At 36.1% G+C, this 22150-nt stretch overlaps 1 protein-coding gene across 1 annotated transcript in view; it reads right to left on the bottom strand.

Moving 5' to 3' along the window:
- Positions 1-22150, bottom strand: part of AGO3 (argonaute RISC catalytic component 3) — a 119082-nt gene that overhangs the window by 16244 nt on the left and 80688 nt on the right. The window contains exons 12-17 of the mRNA XM_024738807.1: positions 21873-22057; positions 9038-9197; positions 7699-7789; positions 4165-4359; positions 3698-3832; positions 1221-1322 (exon numbers count right to left, since the gene is read on the bottom strand). Coding sequence (XP_024594575.1) covers positions 1221-1322; positions 3698-3832; positions 4165-4359; positions 7699-7789; positions 9038-9197; positions 21873-22057 — 868 coding nt within the window. The remainder of the gene's footprint in view (positions 1-1220; positions 1323-3697; positions 3833-4164; positions 4360-7698; positions 7790-9037; positions 9198-21872; positions 22058-22150) is intronic.

Here is a 22150-nt window from a genome sequence, read left to right as displayed (position 1 = left end):
AGCCATGGCAATGAGAAGCCCGCACACTGCAAGGAAGAGTAGCCCTCACTCACTGCAACTAGAGAAAGCCCAGAAAGTCCCTGTGAAATATTCCTGGTTATTTGCTGACTAGAGCAAAGTTTCAATTTGGTGTCCCCCCAAAATATTGGTCCCTAAAGTTTCTGGTTAAATACATTGGAGAAACAGTCCTGTCTTGAAAATTCATAACAACCATTTGCATATCAATGGTATCCAAAAGTTCTATAGTAAAAAAACAATCTGTTTGACCAGCATTTCTAAAATTTATGTGAATAGAGAACCTTTTTTCCCCCTCCATTATATTAACTAAAAAGTCATAGCAGTAGGGTTCCTTGGGATACATGGAGAGAAACTTAAGGTTAAAATATGTACTCGAATGATAATAGATTTTATCTCAGAAGGTACTTTTAACTTTGTTTTGCTGACTGTTACCACCCACCATGAAAATGTACCACATTGACTGTAAACAGAAGCAGTTATAAGAACATATATAAATGAGTAGGACAATAATTTTAAAGCCCTAAGAGTGAAACTGGGGTTAGTGTATGTGGGACATATAAAGCTTTAAGATTCAGATATACAGTTAGGTACATCTTCCTGAATTTTCTATTTTAATCAATGGCAAGTAAACTAAAATAGTTTTGGGCTACATTCTCTCAGGTATCCTGCGAATGTGGATTCACTCTCTGCTGCTGGAAAGTTTGAGAAGCTCTGAATTACAGCTTATGTTTTACTAAGTATAGCTAACAAATGAACAAAAAGATTTTCTGAAAAATAAGAAAAGACTTAGAATTATTTAACTGAAACTTAAAGCTGTAATTCTACAACTAAACTCTTTCACATGCTCAATATCTGCCAGTAAGTGTCAAAGTTTTCTATGAAGTATTATTATCAAAAAGAATATATCAAAGGAACAATCAGGTATTTTAGAGTTTTTTGAAGTTTTGCATTAAATTAAGGACATAGTTAGGGAGATGCCTTCTATTAAAACACTTATATTCTGGTACTTTCGTAGAAATAAGTCCCTCTCAAGGTGAGAAAGGGGATATGATTTAGTTACTGAAAGTTTCATTCTAATTTCACGTGGAAACAATCTGACGTGTAGAGAAGAATATTTCTTTCTCTCTTTTCTGAGATTTAAAAAATATGCCTAAGAACAGAAGTTCCTGAATAAAAACATTTCACCCAAAGTATAGGCTTACCTGTATTCCAGCATGGCTACAGAGGTAAAAATCAAACTCATATGGGTGTGTAATGTCTGTATCAACTGTTGTTCCAGCTGGGATATTGCCACTTCTTCCGACCTAGATTGTTTGGTCAAAGTTTAAACAAACAAGACAAAGGTAAAGAATGTGTCTGAAAGCACTTTTAAAAAGATATAAATACATAGGCTGATCCCATGTTTCACTATTTTCGGCTTGAAATATTACTTAAGCAGGCATTAAGAGCAGACCTTATTCTAGTCCTAGTTCCTATTCTTAAATGTTGCTGAAAGTGAAAGCTGATAACAAAGTTATTAGTTTCTACTGATGCTTAGCTGGTAGTTGATCGTAATACGGGTAGAAAACTTTAAAAATTTAAAAAAAAAAAGTTATGTTAAGTGCTCCAATTTATGATGTCTGTGCAGAGCAGGTACTCTTGAATGTGCAGTTTCATGAAAATTAGCATTTTTCTCAGAGAACCCTATATTTTTAGAGGGAAAGAATGCTGACCACAGCATCAACTAGAGTCACCATTTGTTAACCATTTATATGCCAGGTACTTTACATACCTTATTTCTAATCCTCATAATCCTGCAAGTTAGGTATTATTCCCATTTGTCTGGGGGGAATCTACAGCTCAGGAATACAAAATAACTCACCCAATAGCATACAATAAAGGGCAGAACTGAGAGTCAAACATGGAAATGACTGCAAAGGCCCTATTTCTTTTATTTTATATTAGCAGTTTCAACATCTTGTAAGAAAACAGACACCATGATTTTCTCTGAGTAATACATGATGTAAATGAAAAAGTTCGAAACTCCTGATAATGAAAGTCTCCTAATAAAACACTTTAAATGCATATACATACTTACCTCTACCTCCTTATCCCTAACATATTTAAAATCATTAATTGTAAGTCGAGGTTTACAAGGCTAACAAATCAGAGACTCTTTTACTGACTCAGACATTATTTCTGCTGTGTGAGGGACTGTTACCAGGTGGTGGCTGGAGTTATGTCTGTGTGGACCAAGCAGCTAGCTTCACCAAATCACAAAATAAAGAAAACAGTTCATAAACTACTAAGTTATGCCTATTCTTAACACACAAATCTCCTAATTAATATACATTTAAAAGTTTTATTCTCTTTAGAGAGGCGGCAGAATGCCTGGGTTCATACCAGAGCTCCACCAGTTTCTAGTCATGAAATCTAGGGCACAGTATTTTCCTCTCTGTGCCTATTTCCTCATTTATAATTATCTCTCATCTATTATGATTAGTAGATTTAGAGCAAAGATGAAAGAGAAGCAAACAAATGAAGGAAAGGCACAATTAAACATCAATTGCAAGAAATCATTAAATCTAACTTAGGTTTTCCTGATCTAACTTTTGAAGAAACCTTCGGTTTTCTAGGTACAGAAATGTAATTTGGGGCACAGGTCTTTAACAACATGGAGGCCAAAGTAAAACTATCATTACTGCTATTAGAGATGTGGTATAGGACAGTGATTAAGAATACTCTGGAGCCAGATTGCCTATTTTGAGTCCTAGCTCTACCAATTTAACCTCCATGTGCCACAGTTTCCTACTGTGAAAAATGGGGATAATAATAAGTACCTCATAGTGTTGTTTGTGAGGGTTAAATGAGTTAAATTTATAAAAAATATCCAGAACAGTGCCTGCCATTATGCCCTCTTTTTCTCTATCACTACCACCATTACCACCACTCTACAACTAGGTAACCTCCACTGAGTGCTTAGCATGTGCCTAAGCACCGTTCTAAGTACACTACACATTTTAATTTAAAAAAAAAACCCTTTCAAAAACCCAAATAAGGCAAATATTAATATTATCCAAACCTTGCTCAGAAAGAAACCGGCACAGAGATGTTAAGTTACTTGCCCAAAGCTACACAACCAGTGTAATCAAAGACCAAATATGTACCAAAGACAAGACACACTCCTTTCTTTTTCAGTCTTTTCTATTGATCCTCTTTCCCAAGGGGACACTGACCCTTGTACTCCTCAGATTTCTCTGCTCTAAGGTTTACAGGATGGGGGCAGAGCACTGAAAATGAAAGTTAGTTTGCATGAATTTTCACTAATCACTCTAGAATGTCCCTAGCTTGTAAAATTAATTTTAATTTTTACAAGATATTTAAAAAATAGAACATACCTTTTTTCTTCTGAACATTTAAGGAAAATATGAATAAAAAGAACACTTTTAAAACTATGAGTTTCTTCACAACAACAAAAAAGTATAATGGGATTTTGAACATTTGGAGTGTTACTAGAAATTCTAGAAAGTTAAAAATTAACTTATTTTGATGCTCCTATACTCATAATCAATCTGCTTTGCTGTAACCTACTACTATATATCAGAAACTCTGCTGTTGGCAGAGAGCCTTTGTTAAGTGCTCTATGAACTATGTTAGATAACCTTTGCTTATAATAGTATTACAATAAATGTAAGATTACCCTTTCAGTCCTATCAGCACAAAATAATCGAGTGTGATGTCTCTTCTGAACTACAATGTAAGTTATTCCAGGTTGATAGTCTTTCTCCAAACTGATGCAGGCTTCTCGAATTGCTAGTAGTTCATAATATAATACCTAGAGAAGATGAAATGGAAAGATTTGATCTAGTCAGTTGTTCTCCTACACATACTTCAAAGTAAGACAATGATTTAGACTTAGAATTTCTTAAATTCATCACCTCACAGCTAATTACACTTCTCTATTCCATTTTAACTATTATCAGAGCATGGTCTTAGCGATCAAGGCTTACATATCCAGTAAATATTTTAAAAGGGAAAATCTAAGGAAGTATCAAAATTTGACTTTAGGAACTCTCAATTAAGGCTTCTAACTTCAGAACTAGACACCATATTATAAACACAGTATCTGATTTAACCACAGTATGATGAGAATCCCAGGCAACCAACCTGCCTAAACTGCCCCTCTGAAACACCATCCCGATAAAAGATGATACGAGTAGGTTTGAACCGAGTTGACTTATAAAACTGAATGAGAAGTTCTCGGACCATGGAGGCAAGGTCCTGGATGATCTCCTGTCGGGGTCTCTGAACTCTTACTGTAGCACAGTATCTGCTTGGGTGGGCATCCATACTACCTACAACCTAGGTTGAAAAAAGTAAAGAAAACATAGAAATTAAGGTATTCAAAACTATATGAATATGAATTTTACCATAAAAAAGTTGAAAAAAGAAGGAAAAGGATTTCATTTAAATTTGTATTTTATTATAACCATAACTATTTATCACAGTTCATTTTGAAAGTAATAAAAATAGATAATTCCAGTGAAGAACAAAATAAAAGACACAGTCTAGGGTCAAAAACTATTTTCCCATAAGTAGGCTGTACTTTATATTTAACAATTTGGTTCTAATTTACAGATGTTGCTGGTAAACCTAAATATTAGTAAGGATAGAAGGACAAAGAGATGTACATAGAGGAAGGAGATAAATAAAAAAGAAGGTCCATTCAAACTCTTGATTTCTCTTTATAGCTCTTACAGTTTAGCAAACTATCCCAGAAGCCATATTCAAGATGACTTTGGCATTACCTTAAGAACTCTTATGCTTCATAAATTTTAAATCTTGGTTTTGAGAGTAGCTATCTTAATTTTTTCTCTCTGTGTCTTAATACTGTTATGTGATTGGAGCAGACGGAACTCTGAAGCATGAACGTATAAGTTCTCCTTGACTGTAGTCACTCATAGATCTACTGAAGCATGATCACTGGAACCAGAATATTTAAAAGTATTCACACATCACTGATCAGAGCCTGGACCAAGAACCAGCTGGTTATTCTACCTCCAGCTTCTCTTTCTTCCAGGGTAGTATCTACAATAAAGTCATGCTTCAAAAATGGACCTCTGCACCTCCATGTTCACTGCAGCATTATTTACACAGCCAAGATGTGTAAACAACCTAAGTGTCCATTGATGGATGAATGAATAAAGAAAATGTGGCATATACATACAATAGAATATCATTTGGCCATAAAAAAGAATGAAATCTTGCCATTTGTGACAACATGAATGAACCCTGAGGGCATTATGTTAAGTGAAATAAGTCAGACAAATACCATATGATGCCACTTATATGTGGAATCTAAAAACAAACAAAAAATCCCAACTGAGTTCACAGATATAGAGAACAGACTGGTGGTTGCCAGAGGGGTGGGGTATGGGTGAAATGGCTCAAAAGGTACAAACTTCCAGATGTAAAATAAATAAGCCATGGGGATGTAACGTACAGCATGGTGACTATAGTTAATACTGTACTGCATATTTGAAAACTGCTAAGAGAGTAAATCTTAAAAATTCTCAGCACTTGCAATTCAGGGGACGCCAGTTTGATCCCTGGTCAGGGAAATAAGATCCCAACATGCCTTGGGGCAACTAAGCCTAGGTGCCACAACTAGACAGCCCTCACGCTGCAACTACAGAGCCCACGCACTCTGATCCCATGTGCCACCAGGAAAGATCCTGTGTGCCACAACTAAGACCCGGAGCAGCCAAAAAAAAAAAAAAAAGTTCTCCCCATAAGAAAAAACTTTTGTTAACTATGTATGGTGACAGATGTTAACTAGACTTATTGTAGTGATCATTTCACAATATATATGAATATCAAATTATGTTATACACCTGAAACTAAAATAATGTTATATGTCAATTATATATCAATTAAAACATAAATAAGTAAAACCACACTATTTCAAAAGAGTACCTAAATTCCTGTCAGTAATTTAAACATCTTATTAGAAACCAAGATATGGAAAATTCTTACATTTCTCTTCAGTCTTAGATCAGATTAGAAAATAACCAAGAGTTTTTTAAAAAGTGAGCTACAACTTGTCTACTTCTTTAGGTACATGGAATTGTATCTGCTTTTTAAAATCTTCTCTAAGTAAAAAAAAGAAAAAAAGGAACCTGACCATTTCTTTTCCACTGCTAAAAATAAATCCATACCCCCTCTGATGGCAAAAAAAGCCTTACAAAATCTTACAAGCCTCACAGTCTGCTATACTACATTCCAATTCCCTGCATTTGGAATTCCTCAACACACCAGATTTTTGCAATTTTAATTTACATCACTATCATGGTAGTATCTATTATACTATATGGCATTTATTACTTACATTGTTTCTCACACTAGTCTTTAAGTTCTTGGGAATAGAAGATATATAGCAAAAATAATCAAATTCTATTTACAAGACCTCTGATAATTATAAAAGAAAGTGAATATTTGGTAGAAATGGATTTAGCAAAAAAGGACAATGACAACCCAGAAGTCCAAAAGAATTTAAATGTGCTTAAACTTCCTTGGAAAACAACCCTAAAATAGCAAATCCAAAGTAAGTCTTTAGAAATTTTGTATTATTTTATCTTCTCTAGGAACATTTTAATGAATATCAGAGATTGCTCAATACTACCTCTAGGACACTTGAAATGTACACAATTTATGCACAACATTAAGAATACAAGGAAATATAATTTATTAATAGATAAAAGTCAATTTTCTTCATTAATGAAAAGAGGTTTGGAAAAATAAGTGAAAAATTTAATATTACTATCATTTTCAAGGAAAGATTAAGATTTATCAGATTTTTAAAAGTAAAGATTATAATGAATGATAGAAAAAATATATAAAAAGTCTTACAGTTTAATTTCTGAAATTTATCAAGTATGCCTAAAATATGTTGACATTTTCAAAATGTTGGCATTTGTTAAAATCAAGCAATTTTCTTTCTTTCTTTCTTTTTTTCAACATCTTTATTGGAGTATAATTGCTCTACAATGGTGTGTCAAGCAATTTTCAAGTTGGGTAAAATATCATCTGGCTTTATGAAATTTATAAGAAATACACTTTTGAACTGACACAGAAAGGTTACAAATATAAAGGTGGGCAAAAGATAGAACAGGCAGATGTTAAAAGTAAGAGGAGCAGTAATAAAGAATTCAAGTGCAAAGTATAAAACTGGACAAAGATGAGATATTTTATACTGAAAAAAATGCAGTCCAGCAAACTTATATGTAATGCATCTTTCTGTAACAAAGACACTACTGAAATATATAAACAAACTCTGAATTACAAAAAGTAACTGAAAATAAACAACCATGGAGAGGTCAAACAGACAAATTAAAGTAGGATACAGAAGAGTTGAGTAATATAATTAATAAACTTGATTTAATAGATATATACAGAACTTGCAGCTTCCAAACCAGAGAATAATCATTCTTTTCAAAAACCCAAAGAACATCTGAAAGTTGGCTCTGCTTTCAACTACATATAGATATATATCTTTATAAAACTTTATAAACATATTTTTTAAACTTTGTATTTATAAAAGTTGGTTTCAAAGAAAATGTAATTAAAATTCAAAAAGTTAAAACCAAAATGTTGATCTTTGTCTAAACTTTAGATAAGATAAACCTGTCTAAAGATACGCACAGCAGCAATAGAAGGCTTCTTCCCATCACCAGCTGGTGGATGAGTGACATCTGCTCCCAAAAAGATCACTGGTTGCTGGAACACAGAAGGTCTTAAACACAGTTTTAAAAAGAGTTAGATCATTTTTTTCATTATTCTTTTACCTATTTCACACAACTGCAAGTTGCTGGCATAGCACAGAGGAGGTCCATTAGAGACAACTTCATAGGCTTGAACTACTGACAGCTTTATTCTCTTAAATCATGAATCTCTAGTAAGAGAAGTATTCAGAGCAGTTTTCTGCCTTAAGCAGCGGTGCTGGTGGTTGAAAAGGTCAACTGCTGCTAGCATTCTTAATAGGCATAAAATGATAAACTTCTTCATATTAATCCACTGATTTGTATCAATAATTCTTTAACCTACTTACATTTTAAGCCAATGTAATCTCTCAAGGAGATAAAGAATCATTAAACCACATTGGAAGGGATTATGGGACTCTACTACTCCCCCGCCTCTGACCAAAAGTATAAAATTTGAGTAACATACATTTAATAGTCATAAAGTAGCTAGCAGTTCATTTTATTTTAAAACTGTATCCTTTAAGATTCAAATGACTCTTAGTTCTTGGAGTTGTTGATAAAATTCTATATTCATGTCATTTATGAATCTCATATTTAATAGGGATGGGAAATAGAGGCAGTATGGAAAAACAGGAAAAAAAGAGCTTCTGTGTCAACAAGTATTTAGTTTTTTAGAGCCCTAGTTGCTTCAACTATTAAAAGGAAACCTGTTGTTCAATTCTCCAAATAACAGCCTCTTCCCCATCACCCTATTTCTAGGTCATTACGTGTCATACTTCCTAAGTGCTCTTAGACATGATGGTGATATAACAGTAACATCTGTTGTCCCACTGACTCCACCAGGAGTTGATATGGCTTCCTTAATTGATTTACTTAATTGACATGCCCCCCCATCCAACTCCACCCAAAGCCCCTAAAGGAGGGAAGAAAGGCTTCCCTCATTTTCTAGGTGAGTGAGTTGCCTCATGACACCAGCTTGAAGATGACTACCAAACAATGAGAAAGTTCTTCAAGCTGGGCTCTCCAGTGAAAAATAAATAAAATTCTCAATACTTTCTAGCCAGGGACGAGGTACTTTGCATATTAAATGAAAATGGAGATGGGAGGGGATTTTTCATTAAAAAATCTTGTAAATTTTGCCAATCAAAACTCTTAAGTTTTTGCCAAAATGTATACTTATCTCCCTTGGCAGGAATCATCAAAGCTGTCTCTTACACAGGTGTTAGATATGGCAATACAGAGAAAAATTAATATTTTATTAGGTGATTAGCTTATCTTACCTTTGATGAGGTACAAGAATATTATTGATCCCTCCAAGTTTAACATTTATCTTTAGGCACAGGTTTGAGAGAGTTTGAGGGGATGTTTTTATTACATTCTTGACTTGAACACACTGTGTAGCCATACCCAAAAGTGTATCTCCAACACGTTTCACCTCCGCTGTGGAACAAATACAAATACCTCTGGTTATAAAAAGGCAAATTTTACTGAAAATTAAGCTGCTATGTATGTTTCCCCTTGTGAAATACACCACTGTATTACAGGATACCAAAACTTATACCAATACTAAAACAATGCTATTAAAATTTAAAGTATACTGCCTTTATTTTTTTTTTTTTTCCAGCCATGCTGTGCGGCTTGTGGGATTTTAATTCACTGACCGGGGACTGAACCCGAGCCCTCTGCAGTGAGAGCGCGGATCCTAACCACTGGACCGCCAGGGAATTCCCTATACTGCCTTATTTGATTATATAAATGTGCAGAGTTTTGAGGGCATTCAAGAGTGCAATTAGTGGGACTTCCCTGGTGGTCCAGTGGTTAAGAATACGCCTTCCAATGCAGAGATGCAGGTTCGATCCCTGGTGGAGGAACTAAGATCCCGTGCGGCAACTAATCCTGTGCGCCGCAACTACTGAGCCCATGTGCTCTGGAGCCTGCGTCTGCAGGCCACAACTAGAGAAGCCCTCACGCTGCAATGAAGACCGAGCGCACCAAAATTAAAAAAAAAAAAAAAAAGAGTGCAATTAGTAATATACTGTCTATCTTAAATGTTTTAACTTGATATCTAGCCAATTAAAATAAACCAGATCTTTTGAATGAACTGTTTCCAGCATTTGTGAAAACTGTGTTCTACAATATACAACTATAAAATATGAAAAATAATCCTAAAAAATAAAGTATACTTACTGCCTTGAAGATTAGCTTAAGTATTTAGTGATAATTTTTTCCAGTTTTCTTCATATATAAGGAAGCATACTTTTGTCTTCACGAAAATAGTATAACCACAATAACCGAAAAACCAGAGAAAAATATCATATATAAACCCTTATTAGTATTTAATTGTACTCTCTTCCATAAGGTTCTCATTTGCATTATTTTAATGCAGTTATAATCACAGTATACTTATAGCTTTCAATCTGATTCTCTAAACTTTAATTTAGAAATATAGAGGTATTACTGTATAAAGGTTTTTATCCTGTTCCTTTCCTTATCCTGTTTCCTGTTCCTCTCCCCCTCTCTGCCGTTGTAACTACCGTAAAGAGTTCGGTGTCCATAACTTCTTTTTTTTTGCAGTACGCGGGCCTCTCACTGTTGTGGCCTCTCCCGTTGCGGAGCACAGGCCCTGGACGCGCAGGCTCAGCGGCCATTGCTCACGGGCCTAGCCGCTCCGCGGCACGTGGGATCTTCCCGGACCGGGGCACGAACCCGTGTCCCCTGCATCGGCAGGCGGACACTCAACCACTGCGCCACCAGGGAAGCCCCATAACTTCTTATATATAACACATGGAAAACACTTTTAAACAAAAATTGAGAATATACTATACACTCTATTGTGTAACTTGTCATATTCACTTAATAATATAGTATGTTCTGAATGCCAATATATAGATGCCCTTATTATTTATAACAACAGCAGTTACTCTGTTTTAAAATGCCATAAGGTATCTAACCACTACTCATACACCGACATATTTTTAACTTTTTCCAGGTTTCCATTATTTCAAAAAATGCTATGAATAACATCCTTGTATATTTAACTTTCATCTGGTTGTATAACTATAGCTTCAGGATAAATTTCTACAGGTAGAATCGAGGGATCAGAGATATATATACCTAACATTTTTATAGATACTGAAAATTTGCCCTCTAAAAAGGTTTATTAATTCATTCAACAAGTATTTAATGCGCCACCTAATACATGCTAATACTGTGCGAAGCTCTGGATATACAATGTTAAGTCAAGAGAGACATTGTTCTTGCCCTCACAGAGCTTATAGTCTAGTCAGAGAAATAGCCATTAATTAAATAACTTCAAATTTAACATTGTAACTGTGAAACAACATAAAGGAGTGGTAACAAGGTGCTGTAAGATAATAAAAGTGAGAGAATTTGACCTTGTCAGGGAGGTCAGGCAAAGCTTCCCCAAGGAAGGGATGTCTGAACTAAAATTCAAAAGAATGTGTGTTTACTTGGTAAAGGGTGGAAGATGGATTATGAGAAGCAATACAGGTAGAAGGAAGAGGATAAACAAAGAGTTTCTGTGGGGAAAAACAAGCATAAAGTGAGCTGAATTCTGAAGAGGTAAGAAGTCATGGATTAGGGGCTTCCCTGGTGGCGCAGTGGTTAAGAATCCACCTGCCAGTGCAGGGGACATGGCTTCAAACCCTGGTCTGGGAAGATCCCACATGCTGCGGAGCAACTAAGCCTGTGTGCCACAACTACTGAGCCTGAGCTCTAGAGCCCGTGAGCCACAACTACCGAGCCCTCGTGCCAGAGCTACTGAAGCCTGCGCGCCTACAGCCCATGCTTCGCAACAAGAGAAGCCACCGCAATGAGAAGCTCGCGCATTGCAATAAAGAGTAGCCCCCACTCGCCACAACTAGAGAAAGCCTGTGTGCAGCAACGAAGACCCAACTCAGCCAAAAATAAAAAATAAATAAATTTATTTAAAAAAAAAGTCACGGATTAGAACATGCAAACCCTTGGAAGATAATCTTAAATATCAATTTTACCAATTGTTAAATGAAGAACTACTGAAGTGGGGGTGATAGGGAAGGGGATAAAATCAGATTTATACTTAAAAAATACCACTCTGGACATTAACTATAGCACCAACACACAAAAGATTAGAAGTCATCATTTCCATCTTCACAACAACAACAAAAAATCAATGACTGAAAATCAATGACTTGTCTTTGTCTTAGATCCATCAGAGAAAACTGCCACCCCCAAAACAGGTGAATACAGAGAATCACAGCCAAGATCAGCTTACTAGAAGCAGAAGCTGATGAAGCCATTAACTGCAGGAACAATTAAACACTGACTCCTGGGAATTCCCTGGTGGACTAATGGTTAGAACTCCACACTCTCACCGCCAAGGGCCTGGGTTCAATCCCTGGTTGGGGAACTAAGATTCCACAAGCTGTGCAGTGTGGCCACCAACCAACCAACCAACCAGCAAAACAAAACAACATGTACCAAAAAACCACACACACTAACTCCTATAACTCAATAAGAAAAAACCCAAACAATCTAAATAAAAATGACCATAGGACTTGAACAGACATTTCTCCAAAGAAGATCTACAAATGTTCAGCAAACACATGAAAAGATGTTCCACATCACTAATCATTAGGAAAATGCAAATGAAAACCATAAAGAGATACAACTTCACACCCAATAGGATGGCTAAAATATATAAGTAAGTATTGGCAAGAACGTGGAGAAACTGGAATCTTGTACACTGCTGATAGGAATGCAAAATGGTGCAGACTGTACAAAACAGTAAGGCAATTGCTCAAAAAACTAAAACAGAATTATATAATCCAGCAGTTTCACTTCTGGTAATATACCCAAGAAAAGTGAAAGGAAGGACTGGAACAGAGCTGTATACTCATGTTCAAAGCAGCATTATTCACAATAGCCCAAAGGTGGAACTAATCCAAGTACCCACTGATAGATGAATAGATAAACAAAATGTGTATATACATACAATGGAATATTATTCAGCCTTAAAAAGGAAGAAAATTCTGATACATACTATAACATGGATAAACCTTAAGGACATTATGCTTAATGAGATAAACGGTCACAAAAGGACAAATACTATATGATTTATTCAGTCAAATTCATAGAGACAGAAAGTAGAATATAGGTTTCTAGGGGTTGAGGGAGGGGAGATGGGGAGTTAGTGCTGAGTTTCAGTTAGGGATGATGAAAAAGTTCTGGAGATGGATGGTGGTGCTGGTTGTACCACACTGAATGTACTTAATGTCACTGAACTGTATACTTGTTAAAATGGTAAATTTTTTGTTTTATATATTAGTATATTTTACAACAAAAAAGGGGAAGAAAATTCTGATACATACTACAACATAGATAAACCTTGAGGACATTACCCTAAGTGAAATAAGCCAGAAACAAAGGGATAAGTATTGTATGATTCCATTTATATAAGTTACTAGAATAGGTAAATTCATAGAGACAGAAAGTAGAATAGAGGCTACCAGGTGTTGGTGGGTAGGGGAATGGGGTGTTACTATTTAATGGGTACAGAGTTTCTGTTTGAGATGATGAAAAAGTTCTGGAAACGGACAGTAGTTATGGTTGCACAATGCTGTGAATGTACTTAATGCCAGTGAATTGTGTACTTTAAGGTGGTTAAAATGGTAAATTTTATGTTATGTATATTTTATCACACATATACACAAAAACTTGTTTAAAAATAGTTAATTCAGGGGCTTCCCTGGTGGCACAGTGGTTGAGAGTCCGCCTGCCGATGCAGGGGACACGGGTTCGTGCCCCGGTCTGGGAAGATCCCACATGCCGCGGAGCGGCGGGGACAGTGAGCCATGGCTGCTGAGCCTACGCGTCCGGAGCCTGTGCTCCGCAACAGGAGAGGCCACAGCAGTGAGAGGCCTGTGTACCGCAAAAAAAAAAAAAAAAAAAAAAGTTAATTCAGGAACACTCCTATGAAAACAGTACCTCAGAAGGAATGAAAACTACAATCAAAATTTGGCACCTGGGACTTCCCTGGTGGTCCAGTGGTTAAGACTCTGCGCTTCCACTGCAAGGGGTTCGATTCCTGGTGGGGGAACTAAAAGCCCGCATGTCACGCAGCGCGGCCAAAAAAAAAAAAAAAAGACACCAAGTGACTGATTTATAGAAGGCATGACCTACACCAACATGAGACAAATGTAGAGGTCCCAAGGCTCTGGCAAAACAGGGCAGGACTACAGAAGAAACTGAAATACAGGCAGCAGCACTCAATAAACAAAAATTAAATTTAAAAAGTGGCAGATGATAAAAGAGTTTTTCTATGAAAAAAACAAATGGGATGACAGCTATAAAGGTGCTGTTTTTGAAAATAAGAATTCCAGAATGATTTAACACTTGAAACTATGTGAGTAGATAATTTGATTTATAAGTAAACATAAGCAAATAATTTTTTAAAAAGTGAAGGGGAAATATGACAAAAACTAAGGGAATCTGTTGACAGTAGACTTGCCTTGAAAGAAATGATAAAAGACATTTTTCAGAAAGAAGGAAAAGTATACAGGTTGGAAGTCCAGATCTATATATAAAAAAAAGGTCAGAGAAGGAATAAATAAAAGTAAAATAAAATCTTTTACTGTCTTATTCTTAACTGAACTAAGAGATACTGTTCAAAATAATAATAGCAACAATATATTGTGTGGTTACAACTTATGGATAGGTGAAATGAATGACAGAAATATTGTAAGGGGGAGGGAGGAATTGGGAATACTTTGTTATAAGGTATCTACACTATCTGTGAAGTGGTACAGAATTATGGAAAGCAAACTCAGATTAGTTGTAAATGTATACTGCAAACTCTAGGGAAACCATTAAAAGTAAAAAAAAAAAAGTATAATTGATGTAAGAGAGAAAATGGAATAATATAAAATGCTCACTTAAAACCATAAAATGGAGGGGCTTCCCTGGTGGCGCAGTGGTTAAGAATCCCCCTGCCAATGCAGGGGACATGGGTTTGAGCCCTGGTCCAGGAAGATTCCACATGTCGCGGAGCAACAAAGCCTGTGCGCCACAACTGCTGGGCCGGCACTCTAGAGCCCGCAAGCCACAACTACTGAGCCCGCGTGCCACAACTACTGAAGCCTGTGCGCCTAGAGCCTGTGCTCCGCAACAAGAGAAGCCACCGCAATGAGAAGCCCGCGCACTGCAACAAAGAGTATCCCCGCTTGCCACAACTAGAGAACGCCCACGTGCAGCAACGAAGACCCAATGCAGCCAAAAATAGATAAATTTATTTTTAAAAAACCATAAAATGGAGAAAAAGAGGGGAAGATAAAATATAAGACCCAGGGACTTCCCTGGTGGCACAGTGGTTAAGACTCCACGCTCCCAATGCAGGGGGCCTGGGTTCGATCCCTGGTCAGGGAACTAGATCCCACTCGCATGCCGCAACTAAGAGTTCACATGCCACAACTAAGGAGCCTGCCTGCTGCAACTAAGACCCACCGCAACCAAAAAAAAAAAAAGAAGACCCAAACTACATGTTGCCTACAAGAAACCGATTCTAAAATAAAGTGATACAGAAAGATATACCATGCTAACACCAAGAAAAAGAAAACTGAAGTTGCTGTATTTTTTCACACAAAGTAGATTTCAGAACTAGGAAGATTAACAGGGATAAAGAGGGGTATTACATAATAATAAAAGGGTCAATTCTTCAAGAAGACAGGACAATCTTTAACATGTATGCAGCTAAGAAAAGAATGCCAAAACAAGTGAGGCAAAAACTGATAGAATTGCAAGGAGAAACAAACAAATCCACTATTATAGTGGAGACTTCAATGTACTTTCATCAGTAATTGACAGATCCAGCAGGCAGAAGATAAGTATATATTCAATAGCTGACTTGAACAATACCATCAATCAACTGATTCTAAGAGTCATTTATAAAATACTTCATTCAAAACAGCAGAATACACATTCTTCTCAAGCTCACATGTAACATTCATTAAGGAAGACCACATTATGGTCCTAAAACACACTTTAACAAATTTGAAAGAACAGAAATCATACAAAGTATGGTCCCAGACCACAGTGGAATTAAACTAGAAATCAATAATGGAAAGATAGCCAGGAAATCCCCAAATATCTATATATTAAACAATATAATTCTATGAGACATGGAAAGAAAAAGTCTTGAGAAATTTAAAAATATTTTGAACTAAATGAAAATGAAATACAACTTACCAAAATTAGTGTGATGCAGTGAAAGCAGTACTTAAGAGATAAATTTATGGCACTGAATGCAGAGAAGAAAGATCTAAAATCAATAATCTATGTTTCTACCTTAGAACGATAAAGAAGAACAATATAGGCCTAGAACAAGCAGAAGGAAAAAATCTTAATTAGAGCAGAAATCAATGAAATTGAAAATAAGAAATCAACAGAGGAAAATGAAGGAAACCTAAAAGCTAGTTCTCTGAAAAGTTCAAAGAAATTCATAAACCTCTAGCCAGACTAATCAAGAATAAAACAGACAACACAAATTATTAATATCAGAAATGAAAAAAGGGTCATTGGCCCCAAGGACATTTAAAGGATAATAAAAGAATATTATGAAAAACTTTAGGCCCACAAATTTGTTAACTTACATGAAGTGGACCAGTTCCTTGAATGACACTACCAAATCTCACAAAGAAGAAATAGATAATCTGAATAGGTGTGTACCTATTAAAAAAACTGAATCAATAATTAACAACTTTCCAAAAAAAGAAAGTACCAGGCCCAGATGGTTTCACTGGCGAATTCTACCAAACATTCAAGGAACAAATGATATCAATTCTCTGCAATCTCTTCCAGAAAACAGAAGCAGAGGAAATAGTCATGATTCTGAGGCCAAAATACCCTAATACCCAAACCAGAAAAAGACATTACAAGAAAGGAAAACTACAGATCAATATCTCTCATGAACACAGATGCAAAATCTTCAACAAAATATTAGCAAATTGAATCCAACAATGTGTAAGAATTATATACCATCCCCAAGTGGGATTTATCCCAGGCACGCAAGGCTGGGTTCAACATTTCAAAAATCAATTAAAGTAATTAATCACATTAAGAGGAAAAAAAGAAGAAAAATCATATGATCATATCAACAGATGCAGAAAAGGACATTTTGCAAACTCGATCATCCATTCATAATAAAAACTCTCAGCAAAACTAGGACTGGAGGGCTTCCCTCGTGGCGCAGTGGCTGAGAGTCCATCTGCCGATGCAGGGGACACGGGTTCGTGTCCCGGTACGGGAAGATCCCACATGCCGCGGAGCGGCTAGGTCCGTGAGCCATGGCCGCTGAGCCTGCGCGTCTGGAGCCTGTGCTCCGCAACGGGAGAGGCCACAACAGTGAGAGTCCTGCGTACCGCAAAAAACCCCAACGAAACAAACAAAAAAAACTAGGACTGGAGGGGAACTTCCTCAACTTGATAAATAACAATTATAGAAAGCTTATAGCTAACATCATGTTTACTGCTGAGAAACTAGATGTTTTCCCCCTAAAGTCAGGAACAATGCAAGAATGTCGTCTCACCACTGCTATTCAACATCGTATTGGAATTCCTAGCTAACACAAGGAAAAGGATATAAAAGTATACGGACTGGGAAGGAAAAAAATAAAACTGTCTTTGTTCATAGAGAACATGACTGCCTACGCAGAAAACCCCCCAAAATTGACAAAAGCTTCCTGGAACTAATAAGTGACTATAGCAAGGTTTCAGGATACAAAATAAATATACAAAAATCACCTGCATTCCTAAATACTAAAAATGAACAACTAGAATTTAAAATTAAAAACACAATAACATTTATAGTAGAAAAAGAAAAAAACAATATACTTAGATATAAATCTAAATGAGGAAAACTATAAAACTCTGATAAAAGAAATCAAAGAAGCTCTGAACAAAGAGATATTCCATGTTCAAGGACAGAAGACTTAACATTAAGATGTCAATTCTTCCCAGCTTGATCTATAGATTCAATGTAATCCCAACAAAAGTCTCAGCAAGTTATTTTGTGATATTGACAAACTGATTCTAAAGTTTATATAGATAGGCAAAAGACCTATTAGCTAATACAACAGGGAAGAAGAACAAAGTCAGAGAACTGACATTATCTGACTTCAAGACTTATCACAAAGCTAAATTAATCAAGACAGTGTGGTTTTAGCAAATGAATGGACAGACAGACCAATGAAACAAAATAGAGTCCAGAAATAGACTGACACAAATATAGTCAATCATTCACAGAGTAGCAAAAGCAATTTCATGGAGAAAGATAATCTTTCCAACAAATGGTGCTGAAACAATTGGAATCCACATGCAAAAAAAGAAAAAAAAATCTAGACACAGACCTTACACCTTTCACAGAAGTTAAGTCAAAATGGATTACAAACCTATATGTAAAAAAGGAAAACTATAAAACTACTAGAAGATAACACAGTATAAAAACTTAGACTATAACACCAAAAATGATCTGTGAAAGAAAAAAATTGATGACTTTATTAAAATTTGGACTTCATTAAAATTTAAAACTTGTGCTCTATGAAAGACACTTAAGACAAGGGCTTCCCTGGTGGCACAGTGGTTGAGAGTCTGCCTGCTTATGCAGGGGACGCGGGTTCGTGCCCCGGTCCGGGAAGATCCCACATGCCGCGGAGCGGCTAGTCCCGTGAGCCATGGCCGCTGAGCCTGTGCGTCCGGAGCCTGTGCTCCGCAACGGGAGAGGCCACAGCAGTGAGAGGCCCGCGTACTACAAAAAAAAAAGACAAGCCACAGCCTAGGAGAAAATTATCTGCAAAATAGGTATCTGATAAAAAACCTGTATCCAAACATACAAAGAACTCTTAAAACTGAACAATAAGAAAACAAACACATCAATTAAAAAATGAGCAAAAGATTGGAACAGACATTTCATCAAAGATATACAGATGGCAAATAAGCACATGAAAAGGTGCTCTCTCTCTCCCTCTCTCTTTCTCTCTCTCTATTTTTTTTTTGCCAAGCCGCACAGTTATGCAGGATCTCAGTTCCCCAACTAGGGATTGAACCCGTGCCCTCTGCAGTGGAAGCACGGAGTCTTAACCACTGGACTGCCAGGGAAGTCCAGTGCTCAATATTGTGTTATTAACGAACTGCAAATTAAAATTACAATAAAATACTACTACATGCCTATTAGAATTGCTAAAATCCAAAAAACTGACAATACCAAATGCTGAAGAGGATGTAGAGCAATAGGCACTCTCATTCACTGCTGATGGGAATACAAAATGGTACAGTCATTTTTGGCAGTCTTATCATTTGATACAGCAGTTGTGCTCCTGGTTATGTACCAAACTGAGTTAGAAACTTATGTCCACACAAAAACCTGCACATGAATGTTTGAGCAGTATTATTCATAAATGCCCCAAACTGGAAGCAATCAAGATGTCCCTCAACAGGTACATGTATAACAAACTGTAGTACAACCACACAATGCAATATTAAATATTATTCAGCATTAAAAAGAAATGGCTTTATCAAACCACAAAAAGACATGGTGGAATCTTAAATATTGCTAACTGCAAGTGGCCAATCAGAAAAGGGGACATACCATATGACTCCAACTATATAACATTTTAGAAAAGGCAAAACTGTAGAGACATAAAAAGCCCAGTGGTTATCAGGGGTTTGAGGAGATGGAGGGAGAGATGAATAAGTGGAGCACAGGGGATTTTTAGAGCAGTGAAACTATTCTTTGATACTGTCATAGTAGATACGTGACATTATGGATTTGTCAAAACCCATAGACCTGTACACATAAAGAGTAAACTTCAATGTAAACTGTGGACAATATGTTAATAATAATTTATCAATACTGGTTCATTAAATGTACCACTCTAATACAAAATGTTAAAAATAGGGAAAACTGGGGCTTCCCTGGTGGCACAGTGGTTGAGAGTCCGCCTCCTGATGCAGGGGACACGGGTTCGTGCCCCAGTCTGGGAAGATCCCACATGCCACGGAGTGACTAGGCCCATGAGCCATGGCCGCTGAGCCTGCGCGTCCAGAGCCTGTGCTCCGCAATGGGAGAGGCCGCAACAGTGAGAGGCCCGTGTACCGCAAAAAAAAAAAAAAAAAAAAAAGGGAAATCTGTGTACAGGGGAAGGAAGGCATATAGGAACTCTCTATACTATCTGCTCGATTTTTCTGTAAATCTAAAACTGTTCTAAAAAATAAAATCTATTAATTAGAAAAATCACTCACTGAATCACTGAGGGAAGCAGTGTAGAAAATGCGCTGAAAGTGAATTAGAGGGAATGAAGGCAAGAATATCAGCTTGGAGGCTATGGTAATATCAACTTTCTCTCCCATCAACAGTGTATGAGAATGTACATTTATTCATGCCTTTGCCCAAAATGGGGTATTATCATTGTTGGTGAAAAATAATTTGTTCTAGTTCATATTTCTTTAATGACTAATGAGGCTCAGCATCTTTGCATTGATAATTGACCATTTGCATTTCTTTTTTATGTCCTTTGTCTTTTTCAGTTGTTTGTTCTTACCTTGATTTACAAATTCTTTGAGTTTAACACCTTCTGTATTTTATCACAACTTAAAAAATATCTTTCAAATTTTATAACCATCATTTTTAATCACTGCATATTATTTCACCAACATACAACTTACTGTTTAAAACCAGTTCTTAGTAGTTTTTCAATGTCATAGATATCATTATGAAAATTTTGTGCATAGAGATTTTTCTACATTATGAATTCTTTTCTTTGAACATATGTTTGGAATGGGAAATACTGAACTGTTGACTGCAAGCACATTTTTATACTTTCGATGAAAGGATATTATCAATTTATACTGCCATCAGCAATATATTAAAATACTAGATTCACTGCATACTCACAATCACTAGGTAGTACAGTATTTAAATATATTTGCTAATTTAGTAGCATAAAAATTGTCCTTTTATTAATTTGTACTTTTCTTTATTGGTGAAAACCAACATTTTCTCAAATATTTACTTGTTTTTTCTTGAGAAATTTTGGTTTATATTCTTTGCTCATTAATGTAGGAGAATATAAAAATATTTTCCTTTGAATGCAATAACAGATCCATATGGATATTTTAACTAATAATAAACTAGCTCTTTGCTGTCTCCATTTGCTGCAAAAATATTTTTCACGTTCTATGGTTTCCTTTTAATTTTAGATACCTGTGATGTATGGAAAATTTAATTTTTATGCAGTCAAATCTAACAAATTTTCTTATGTGAATTCTATCATTTTAAGCTTAAATAATTATACTCCATTCAGTAGTCTGAAAATTATACTTTCTTTGTGTTTTTCCATGTTTCAATGATTTATACTTAACATATTAATCTCATACACTTTAACTTGTTTACAATAATAATAGCTAACATTTATTGAGCATTCACTGTATGACAGGTGCTATCATAGACCCAGTTTACATATGTAAATTTATTTAATCCTTACAACTACCTTCTACGGGTTAGGTATTTGTAGTATCCCAATTTCATAGATGAAGAAACTCAGGCTTTGTGTGGTTAAGTAATTCAGGTAGTATCACACAGGTAGTATACCTGGCAAAACCTGGGTATTAAGCAGCACAGTCTGACTCCAGAGCCTGTGCTTTTAACTGCTACATTATACTGATACTCAAGTTATCTCAATGACATTCTTAATAAATAATTCTTCCCTTAATCATTGTTTTTTAATGCTTCCTTTACTGAAATTCTTTTCACAGGGTCTCAGACTATTTAGTTTGCTCTCCAGATTTATCTTTTTATAGTAACAATACATGGTTTTAAATACTATAGCTATAAAATATATTTTAATGTTTGATAGTTTTAGGATATGTGTTAGCATAATTCTAAAAGGAATATTTTTCTCTTGGCTATGCCGTGTGGTAAGCAGGATCTTAGATCCCCAACCAGGGATTGAACGCATACCCTCTGCACTGGGAGCGCAGAGTCTTAACCACTGGACTTCCAGGTTAAGTCTCTAAAAGGAAGACTGAGTACTTGAGGAAAAATGCAATCTTAATACAATATACTTACCATACACTGGTGTCTTCCCTGGCAGGATGACAATAATGAGCTGTAGCCCAGAGTACGTGTTCTTGAGATGCCGGAACATGGGCTCCACGCTGTCTGCCCCCTGCGCGTATTTGCAGAAGCAAGGCTGGCCCTGGATGGGCATCCCTGCATCTTTAGAAATCTTACGCAGCTGGTCCGTGAAACCCCTAGAAGGAGAAATCACTAAAAATAAAACCTTTGTCTAGTCAGCAACACCTACAAATTAGTAATGGAAAGTTTGGGAAGGGAATGGAGAATGA

The sequence above is a fragment of the Neophocaena asiaeorientalis genome, unplaced genomic scaffold, assembly GCF_003031525.2.
Source record: "Neophocaena asiaeorientalis asiaeorientalis breed wild unplaced genomic scaffold, Neophocaena_asiaeorientalis_V1.1 scaffold106, whole genome shotgun sequence".
Lineage (NCBI taxonomy): Eukaryota > Metazoa > Chordata > Mammalia > Artiodactyla > Phocoenidae > Neophocaena > Neophocaena asiaeorientalis.
This window is presented reverse-complemented; position numbering and strand designations above follow the sequence as displayed.